General features: G+C 37.0%; 2 protein-coding genes across 2 annotated transcripts in view; one reads left to right on the plus strand and one right to left on the minus strand.

Moving 5' to 3' along the window:
- Positions 1 to 706: 706 nt before the first annotated feature.
- LOC117782385 (lysophospholipase-like protein 1) lies at positions 707 to 1,449 on the minus strand. The gene has a single exon (XM_034619488.1). It carries the CDS (start codon positions 1,402 to 1,404, stop codon positions 754 to 756), a length of 651 nt encoding a protein of 216 aa, XP_034475379.1. The 5' UTR covers positions 1,405 to 1,449; the 3' UTR covers positions 707 to 753.
- Positions 1,450 to 10,009: 8,560 nt separating this feature from the next.
- The window catches only part of LOC117779777 (hemicentin-1), a 41,569-nt gene continuing 41,201 nt past the window's right edge, over positions 10,010 to 10,377 (plus strand). Inside the window, 1 exon segment of the mRNA XM_034616085.1 lies at positions 10,010 to 10,032. Within this exon segment, the coding sequence (XP_034471976.1) occupies positions 10,010 to 10,032 (23 nt within the window).

Here is a 10,377-nt window from a genome sequence, read left to right on the forward strand (position 1 = left end):
CTCCCCTCACCGTCTCCAACCAAAGCAAACCAATTGCCAGGTTTCAACTCTCGAACTGCCAACTCAATTCAGCTCATCAGAACTTGCTCATTTGCACATTACAATGGGCTTGGCTGAGGCGATGTTAGGAGGCATGGAGGAGAGAGAGGAGATGGGAAGAGGAGGGTAGAAGACTGCAACTGAACTCAACATTAAGAGCTTCACTGATGTCTGGTGTGTGGGAATACGAAGCCATTAGAAGCGCATATACAACAGCTACAAGAGAGGGCGAGACTGGAAAGAGGGTCGGGAGAGGGGTTCAACTATGGGGTGCCAGGTGTGAACGTGCGAAAATGAAACGAGTTGAAAACCCTTTGCATAAACTTGACTTAATTAGCTGTGCAACAAACTTAACTATTTGAACAGGTGTCGAAGTGCAGAGGAAGAGCGAGAGCAAGTCAGTTTATATTTAATATACTACATTTTCAATTGAACGATTACTCTTCAAGAGCATCCCATTGAAGTAAAGCTAAAGTTACTTTAAAAACAATTTTTTTTATATTTCCACATTACATTTTGATCTGTAAAGTAACTTTTTAGTATTTATTAAATGTTATATTTCATTACATTAAAGTCTTATCTTCAGGGAAACTTCAAGAGCATTCATTGAAACTAAGATAAAGGAATAGATTAGATTTGAATCTTCCACTAAATAAGAAGTACATTATTTTTTCAGATTTTAATATATTTCATTTTCACATAAAAGTTATAGGTTCAAGGCAACTTCTGTAGAATCCATTGTTCAATATCAAGCAAAGAACTCTTCTGAAGCTCATGTGTCGTATCATGCAGTACCGTAAAAGAGCCAGATACACCCAATTTGATTAGTGTATTAAATGTCTCAAAGCCCCAATCGAATTCAACAACCTCATCATCGCTACCTTGAAACATGCAAAGTTCTGGATGATTTCCATTTGATATTTCTTGAAGAGATTTATAAACCACCGAGTTGCGATTGAGAAATGAAGAATGGGCAAATACTCCAGCCAGATTCGTATTGACATGATATCCAGTGTGCAAGGCTAAAGCACCACCCATCGAGTAACCACCGACAATAATGCGATGCAAGGGAATGCCATCATTAACCTGTTTCTGTATAAGTCGGCGAGCAATATCGTAACTCCTAGACATGCTCTCCCTATCCTCAATAGCTGCTATGTCTACGTCCTTGCGATCAAACCACACTGTGGATTCCTCTCCACCGAAGGGCGTGTACTTCTGCAAAGGGGCCGTCGGGTAAACATATCTGATATGGGATCCATCGAGGTCTCTGCCAATTAAACTGCGCACCCAATCCATTATGCCAGCTCCCGTGTCTCCCGAACCATGAAAGAATATAACACTTGCGCTGGGCTTACGTAGCATTACTTTAAGCAATTTGCTAAGATATTCAAATTATTATTTCTACTTATATTTGTTATATCAAGGCCAGCTATTAATGTGATCAACATTTGTTTTTGTTTTAAAAACATTTTTAGTTTATCAAGTTTAAAACCCAATTTCAGCAAAAGATATGCAATATTTTTATAGATTAAACTCTAAATTCTAAAACAAGTCGTGTTTTCTGGAAATACAAATTATTTAAACCGATTATATTTTAGAATAAATAAAAGATTTGCCGACTCGCACCCTTATCTGATTAGGTTTTAGTATTCGAAAGGTAAAATAGTTTTACTAATTTGTCAGAAAGCAGTTAGATAATACTCATTAAAATCCTAAAGAGAGGGAGAGAATGAGAAAAAGAATAATGTCATTTGACAGTATTTTATTTGGAATTCTGTCAGATTTGTGTGATTGTAACTTGGCCTATCGCCTGTCTAATGGTTCAATAAACAGGGTTTATGGCGTGACATCTTTCACGCAAATGTCTCTGAGGCTATCATTTGGCCATGTCCCTACACCAGCACCTACTCCCTGCCAGCGTCCATTAGAGGCATTCACCTTTTTTGGGGCACCGTTTCACTGACCACTTGAAGCTATTAATATTATCTATATAGCCGGTCAACAATGTCGCGATTTTGGAAAGTGCTTCAATAAATTAAAACAAAATAGAAGTCTGCAATGGGATACCCAAAAAGCTGTCACCCCCTCCCTTTGCACTTTGCCCCGCCCTTAACGGCAGACACTCAATAAAGATAGAGACAGGCGCAGGGAAAGTTAGAGAGTCGCAACAACGGAGGGCGGATAGGCAGGGAAGCATAGAAGAGAGTTTGTGGCAAACTGGAGCAAATACATGACAACATCCACATTTTTGTTGTTGCCGCTTTTGGCAGCCAAAAGCTCTGACCAAAAACTAAAAACTGGCGGCGACAACGACGCACAATAAATTTTCCAGCTCCTGTGTTTGTTATTGCTGTTGTTGTTGTTGTTGTTGCTGTACGTCAAGTGACCCACATTTTTTTTATTTTTTAAGCGCAACTCGACTTGACAAGGGTTAAACAACAATAACAAAAAAATGTTCACTAGAAAAACATGACCAACAACAACACAAAAATCGTTCAGAAGTGTAACAAAATAAAAGTTGCACACAGCGTAGTTGACCAACTGACCCACCCCACCTACACACATAGACCTTAATTTTCGGACCCTGTTCCCATTTTACGCCCCCTCCCTCGCCTCATTTCAAATTAGTTAAACTTTAAAGGTGCTCCAAAATTGTAGTTGAAACCTAACTTGAATTGAGTTAAGCGTTTTGCGTTAGTTTTCAAACTGTAAGCAACTCAAACTCTGAACTTTTGTCCAGGATTATGTTGGACAATGTAAGCTCATTGAGCTTATACTCGTAGTATGATCAATTTCACAAGATAATCCCTAAGATAGATTCTGGAGCTAGAAAATTAGATGGACATGAAGGCAGCTAACCAATGAAAATGTGGGATCGAATTCGAATGCAATGGGTTTAGTTCAATTACCATTTAATTACTTAAGTAATAACCTATTGTAAGTATCTACTGCAGCAAATCTTCCTAATGTGTTGTAATTTTCAATTAAAGTTGACAAAATATTATTCCAGAGCTTTTAATTTCGTTCACAAAATAAATAATTATTGTTTCAACTACGTATTTATGTAATTGCAATAGAATTGCTTGTTGCTAAATCAGTAATTAAGAGGGAATTATTGAATTACCTAAACAATCAAATCAACAGTTACCAAATTGTGTAACTTAAGAGTAATAATATATATAATGTTTTCAGTAATTTCTACTTAAAAATGTTGTTAAATTATTATTTGCGTATGATTGCAAATTTATTCTGTTTGAGTTCCAACTGAGAAATGACTAATAAAAATTACTCTATAAATAAATATTTTTACTTTTAGCTTTTGTATATTTGATTCTGTTTTTAGAATTTGTAGTTAATGTTTGAATTGACGTTTCAGCACTTAATTGCCACACCTTCAACATGGTCTAAGGAAAGGCCAAGCTTGAGTGAGACTTGAAGCTGGATGGTTTATGCTGCCCCATGATGCTGCCTTTTCTCCTGACTGAGTATGACTTTTGCTGTATCCTAAGATTTTGATAGCTGCTGTCTAAAGGGGGAGTTTGGTAAAGGGGGACTAATGAGGACTTAAGCCGTTGACGCTGTCCATTTCTGGCCGGAGAGATTTACGCATGAAATGCGCTTGTCTGCATCCTCCAGATGAGGCAGAGGCGCAAATGGAAGCTGAGGGATGTTGTTTGGGGCAACTCTAGAATTGCAGCTGGGGAATTAGGTGGGCAAGGCAATGGGCCATTTCTTGGCTAACAGCTGGCAACAATTTGAGCGAGAGTTGATTATTTTTGAAAGCATATTTCATGGACTTACATTCCCAACTTCATCCCCTTGCCGTTCACCCTTTATGGAAACCCTCTGCCATTTCTCTTCCAGTTGCTTTGCGTTGTAAGTCTCAGCGCTAAGTTAGCGCTAAATTAAAAACTTTTGCATTGCATATATTGCACCAGAGGATCAACAACAGAGCTCAGTTCCCAGCTGAGAGTTGTAATGCAACAGGGTTGGAGAAAACCCACTGCAAGGGGGTAAGCCCTCAGTGTAATGTTACATTTTTTACTTGGCAAAAAAGTTTTGCGCGCTGTTTTTGCCGTTTGCTTGTTTTGGCCCAAGTTTTTTAACTTGCCTTTTGCTGCTGCTTGTAAAACCAATTCCGAGGAAAATGAAAGTAATTTTTTGCATTTTGCATTAAGATATACATACTTATAATAAAAGTCAGCTTGGAATGGCAGAGCCTCCAATATAGACAGAGAGAGAAAGAGAAGGAGAGCAGGAAGTGCGCTGCAACAAAAATGTTTGCCATTTAAAATTGCAATGCAATAATACTAAAAATCATCATAAAAACGCACCATCCGCTACTAACAAACTATGCAGAATATAGCATAGCTCATAGAAGTTGATTTGAGCAAATCGGAGAGAAAAGGAGGGAAAATGAAGAGTAATCTAAAAAGAGTAGATGATAAAAAGCGTGGTACAAAGTGAGGCAACGTTGCGTATACGCAATATACGACAACTGCTGAATGCAGACCATTTCAGCTGCCACATCAACTTATACCTAAGCTTTAAGCTCGTTAAGAGACCAACAAAATGCAAAGTAGACCTTAAGTTTGGTGAACTCGTTCAGCGGATTTTAAGCTATTTTAAAATTGTTGAGAAAATTAATAATGAAAATTTTTTAAGAAATATAAAACTCACAATTTATATAAATTTTGACAAAAAGTTAAGTGGAAACTTCAAACAGGTTCAATTAAGTTTTAACTTGCTTTAATTAAAAAAAGAAAAAATGAAAAGCTGGTAAGTTAATTTCAAATAAATTTTAGGTTTTTAAATTTGAAAATCAGTCCCATGAACTGGTTAAGCGGATTTTCTATTTAAAAACAAATAAAATTTTATTGTTATTTCACTAAACTAATGAAAATGTACTGAGATTTGAATTTTTTAGCTCAGTAGAAATTTAACGAGCACATCAAATGTTGCTTTTATTTAAACTAAGCCCATTTTAGAACCGAACGGTTTTTCATACTTGCATACATAGATTTAAACATGGTTGAAAAGTTAAATTATTAAAAAAAGTTAAGAAAATAATACAATTTTTTGTATATTTCAGTTAAGTTGATTGATTAATAAATTGAATTACTATTGCCAGCTCCGTTTCCATATACGACTACTCCAAACGCAATTTCTTTAAGCATTTCACGGAGCAAAGTTGGAGTTAAAGTATTCAACTTTAAAGTTGGCTTTATGAGTGACATGCAACGTGCATTTTGGCAACACATTGCAGCGACTTGAAGTTTTCTAGCAGCAACAACAACAATAAAAACCAACGAGAGCAACTGGCGAATCGTTATGCAATTTGCAAATCGAAAAGCAGCAAACTGAGTGGCTGCTGTGGCTGTGGCAACAACCACTGTTAACCTCGCCCACGTCTCTAGCAGCAGCAGCATTGAAAAGCAGCTCTGTTCTTTGTCAGCTCACCGTGTGTACGAGAATGGGTTTTATATTTGAGACTTTGCAATTGTTGGCCAGGTTCGCTCGCGAGTTGAAATTGCAAACAAACAGCGAATATTGCATGAGTAACAAGCGTGTAATTCCAAGCACTGAAGTGGGATTGAAAGGGGCATGGGCATGGGCATGGGGTAAAAGAACTCATGAAACATGAGTAATCCAAGCGTTCGCTTTGTGGGCGCCACTGCAGCTGCCAAGTGGCCTCTGTGCCCGGCTCTCTTCCAGGTGCGCTCCGTAATCAAGAAGGACTCTGTTCCCTCTTAGCTAAAGCTGTAAACATGTATGAAAATGTTAACAAAACATTTGACTGGGCGTGGCATGTTAGCTAAAATTAAATTCGCGCCGCAACACGTCGACAAAACTAAAAAACAAAAAGGGGAAAAACATAAAAAGCCAAAGGAAAAGTGCAGCTTGTAAGCTGAACAAAACCGCAAAATAAATGAATGAAATGTTCAGCGACAAGCGCTTACAACAACAACAACAACTACAACAACTGGACACACAGTTTATAAAAGCTGCAGCAAAGCATATTTCAAAAAAGAGACAGATAGAAAAGGAGACAGGGAGATAGAGAGACAGCGACCAACAGATGGACAGTAGTAGTCAGTGTTTGGACTGAGATTGTGAAAGGGAAGAAGCTGAAATTTACTCTTACAGTGGTAGCAAGGGAAGCTGCTCTGACATATTTTTACTGTCATTTCTTGGTGAGATGCTGCCGCAGCAACAGCAGCTGGACAATAGCACCAACAACAGCAACAATGGCAGTTAGAATAACAACAGAGACAACTTCTGCAACACTCATACTGCGACTAAGCTGCTAAGTCCTTGCCACGACCCAAATCAACAGCAGAAAAGGAAATACAACCGAAACCCAAAACTCAAACTCCTTCACTCGGTATCTGAACTCTCGACTTTGTTCGGTGAAACAGCTTTACTTTATTTTAGATATACGTTTATTTTCATGAATTATATTTGCCTCCATCTGTTTAGCTCCTGCTCCTTCATTTTGCTCTAACTCTCTAACTGTGACTTCACAGGGTTTGGAGCATTCTCGTAATACCCTGTAGTAATTATAGTTTATGAGATTACTAATACTGTTTTTATAGATTCAAATAAATTCGAAGTTAAATATATACTTTCAGATTTTTCCTACTTATTAAAATAAAAGGTTCTTTTTTATTTGTTGAAACAATATAACTACAATTTTCTTAATTCCTTCAAGCTCTAATATGAATGTTTCCTATGGACTACTAATTCTAAACCTTTAAGCATAAAATTTAAAAATATATATATATTTTAAAAATATTTCTACCTCACAAAGGTAACTAGCAGTTCTGATTAGCTGAACAGATTCTGCAAAGGAGTTGCATAATTCTTAAACTAAGATCAAGTTTTAAAGTTTACAGGGTATTTATTAGTTCTTACTATTTAACCATGTTGCATGTTCTCATTTTTTATTGCATTTCGTTTGTGTAACTCATTTTTTTTGCGGCTTGTCGCAATGTTGTCCACATTCTCCGTAACTTAAATATAGCGGCCGAGTAAATATTTTTCTTTTTCAGTTTTCTCTGATTTTCCTTTGTGGATGGGTCACAAATTTGAATGCAAACATTTGGAGTGTTGTGTGTGCGTGTGTGTGTGCTTGAGTGGAAGCCACATGAAATATGATAATTCATTACACGAGCGTACAATGGAAAAATAATGCGCAGGAAAATAAAGAAACGCCACCAACGACGACAACGGCAACGACACTCACTCAATTGTATCTTATGCAAATTGCCAGTGATTTTTCCTTTTTCCTGTTTCCTGTGCTGCTTAGGTACTATGCGTTCTCACTTGCTCTCCCATATTCTTTGTGGCCGCCTAAGCATAAAGAAAATAGCTTGAAAAACCGACAGCAGCAGCGGAAGAACATGAGAAGTGAGGCGAAAAATTCTGCAGTAAAACCTCGAGAGACGCGCCTTTTATTAGCTGGTTTTTCCATTTGTCCGTCTGTCGCTTTTGTTGTTGATTTTGCATTTTGCAAAATGTAACAAAAATATGCCAAAACAAGCCATAAAATTATTTAAAACAAAAATACATATTCCAAAACTTAATAAATAATACCAGATGCAAATTTTTGGCAAGCGGAAAACATTTTAATTAAATAAAAAAGAAAAGAAAATTGAGTTACATAAATTATGCGCGACCTACAAAAATATGCTGATAATTTATTTGCACAATATTTTCCAAATTTATGCGCCTCAAAAACAGATGTGAAAAGCAAAGCAGAGCAAAGCAAACAAAGCAAATATTATTGCATATATAATTACATACTTCTTGTTTTTTATTATTGTTTTATTACCATTGTTTTCGTTTATGAATAAGTGCGAAAAACTTGGACATCATATTGTTCGCAATTGAAATCGAAAACGTAAGCGGTAATAAAGTTATGCAATGTTTTTGGATTGAAGCAAATGTTTGTCAAACAGCTTAGATACCATGTAATCGTGAATTAATTATCGAATATTTTATAACTCATACATATTAAATTTCATGAGTATCGTTTTTTCACAAAATGTTAACTGAAATAAATTTACCTAAAGATTAGTAAAATTTGATGGAATCTAAAACAACAATGTGGAACTTATAACGCTTTATTTGAATCATCAATATATTAAATTAAGGGTAATCTTCCTACCAATTTATTTATTTTTATATTTTCCATTTTGTTCAAAGCTTAAGCTTATATTGTGGAAGAAGTCTTAAACAATTTTGGTACTTAATATTATAAATGTCATTTGCTCAGACGCTTTTCTCATTAAGCTGTTTGCTTCATTTACTGGCTTTCAGTCGAGCTGAGCTGGGCTGAACTGAGCTCTCTACACTTCAGTTGAGCTCAGTTCAGCTGCCAATTGACAGCATGCCCCATTGAGCATATGAAAAATGAAGTTGCAACCAGTTTCGAGAGAAAGCAAGCAAAAGAGATGGCTAAACAATTTTGTTTTGAGTTTTATTTTTGTTTGGTCTCCTTAACAGTTTTATTGATGTGGTATATACTCGTCTTTTAATTAGCCACTTGCCGCAAATTCATGTGCCAAGTTGCAAGACTGTTTGAGTTACGAATTTGCCACGCTAATGAGGAAATTGTTGCAACCACGTTTCCTCTTACGATTTTCACGCTCCTTCAGGCAACTGTCAACATATATTTCTCTATATGTGTGAATGTGTGTGTGTCTTTGTTGACCATTGAAGCTACTCGTAAACTTGGCCTGGTCAAACCAACGAGTTTTCAGCCTGCTTCTTCAGTAGCTCAGCTACGTTTCGTGCTGTGGCTTTTTATCGCTTTGCCGCTGCACTTGGCCAAACAAAAGTTTTAGCCACGATGACAGCTGTGGAGGAGAGGGGAGAAATAGTCAGCAAGCTCTGTGGTTTATTTGTTTGGCCAGCAAACTTTGCTACCTTGTTTCTATCTGCCAGATACTTTACTTTACTTCGTTTAGTCTCTATTTTTTTCTCCTCTTTCTTTCTCTCATCGAGGCAACTTGGACTGCAATCGATGGAGCGTAAATGTTCAAATGCTCAGATATTTCCTCTCAAGTGGCCAGCGGGCGTAAAAAGCAATAGCAATTGGCAATGGCAACAAAAACAACAACAAGTTTTTTAGCTCGTGCATTGGTCATTACTTTTGCTATGTAGCTACCATTGCTACCAATGCGTCGCCACAGCTGGCAAAAGATACTTTTGTATCTTGTAGATTGCCTTTGGGTGCTTTCACTGAGTAAATTTGTCTCCACTTCCACATGCAACTGGGGATTTGCCCGACACACACACACACACACACACACACACACACACACACACACATTGTAATAAACTTTAAGGCTTTTCTTAACCCCTAACCAAATATCCCCTACCCCTATCTTCCTTCCGTCCACTGCATCTTTCTATCCCTTTCTGACTTAATTTTGTCAAGTGTCTGCATTGCAATCTTTTACAATAAATACAAATTCTTTACGCCGTTTTTTGAGTCTTAAAGTTGAAAGTTAATTTTTGGCAAAAGTTTCGCGCCACCTTTTCTCAATAGACAAGTGGCAAGAGTGGTTCTTCCAAAAGGGCCAGGGGACGTGGCAATTGAAATATGATAAGTGGATGCGCCCACCAAAGACGCCAAAAGTCAAAAGTTTTTTTTTGCGTGCCAAAAGTGAAATTGAATTTTGCACTGTTGATAAAGCGATGCAGCGGAATGGCAAAAGGGGGCGTGGCATATGAGTCAACGGAGTGGCGCGAGTCTCACTCCTTTTTGACCAAAAAAAAAGGATTGAGAAAAAGTCAACAGCCAAAACCGTTTGAAAAAGTTATTTTGCTCTGTTTTTCTGACTTTTTTTTCAACGCGCTGCTGTTGAGTGCAAAAGTTTGGACTTTAGGGAGCTGTTTGGGATGCGTAGTGGTGTGGGTGGTGCTATGAATTGGGGGCGTTGTGGCTTGTCGTATAAGCATGCATGTGCAGGCGGTAACCAAGTAAAATTCCTCGAAAATGCTCACGGCATAAATGAAAAACTGCCAAAAACGCCAAAAATCAAGGTGACTGACTAAAGTATGCCCTAGAAATACAAGGAAGAATTCTGCAAACTAAAGGCTTTTCACCAAAAATTTATAAAGCATAAAAAAATATAAATAGTAAGGTATTTTAAGTTACAAATTAAATAAATGTTATGTCAATTTAAAATTTAAATGTGAAACGATAACTCTATACCTATGAAATAATGTCTGCATTTATATTATACAACTGTTACCTGTTTTAAATGCAGTTTGCAGGGTATTTGATATACTATAGTAACTGCTACCTTTGGGCGAAAATAGTTA

This window comes from Drosophila innubila (assembly GCF_004354385.1).
Source record: "Drosophila innubila isolate TH190305 chromosome 2L unlocalized genomic scaffold, UK_Dinn_1.0 4_B_2L, whole genome shotgun sequence".
Lineage (NCBI taxonomy): Eukaryota > Metazoa > Arthropoda > Insecta > Diptera > Drosophilidae > Drosophila > Drosophila innubila.

What these genes read in the sequence shown, in the direction of transcription:
- LOC117782385 (XM_034619488.1), bottom strand. Translation starts at nt 1,404, where the DNA reads ATGCTACGTAAGCCCAGCGCAAGTGTTATATTCTTTCATGGTTCGGGA.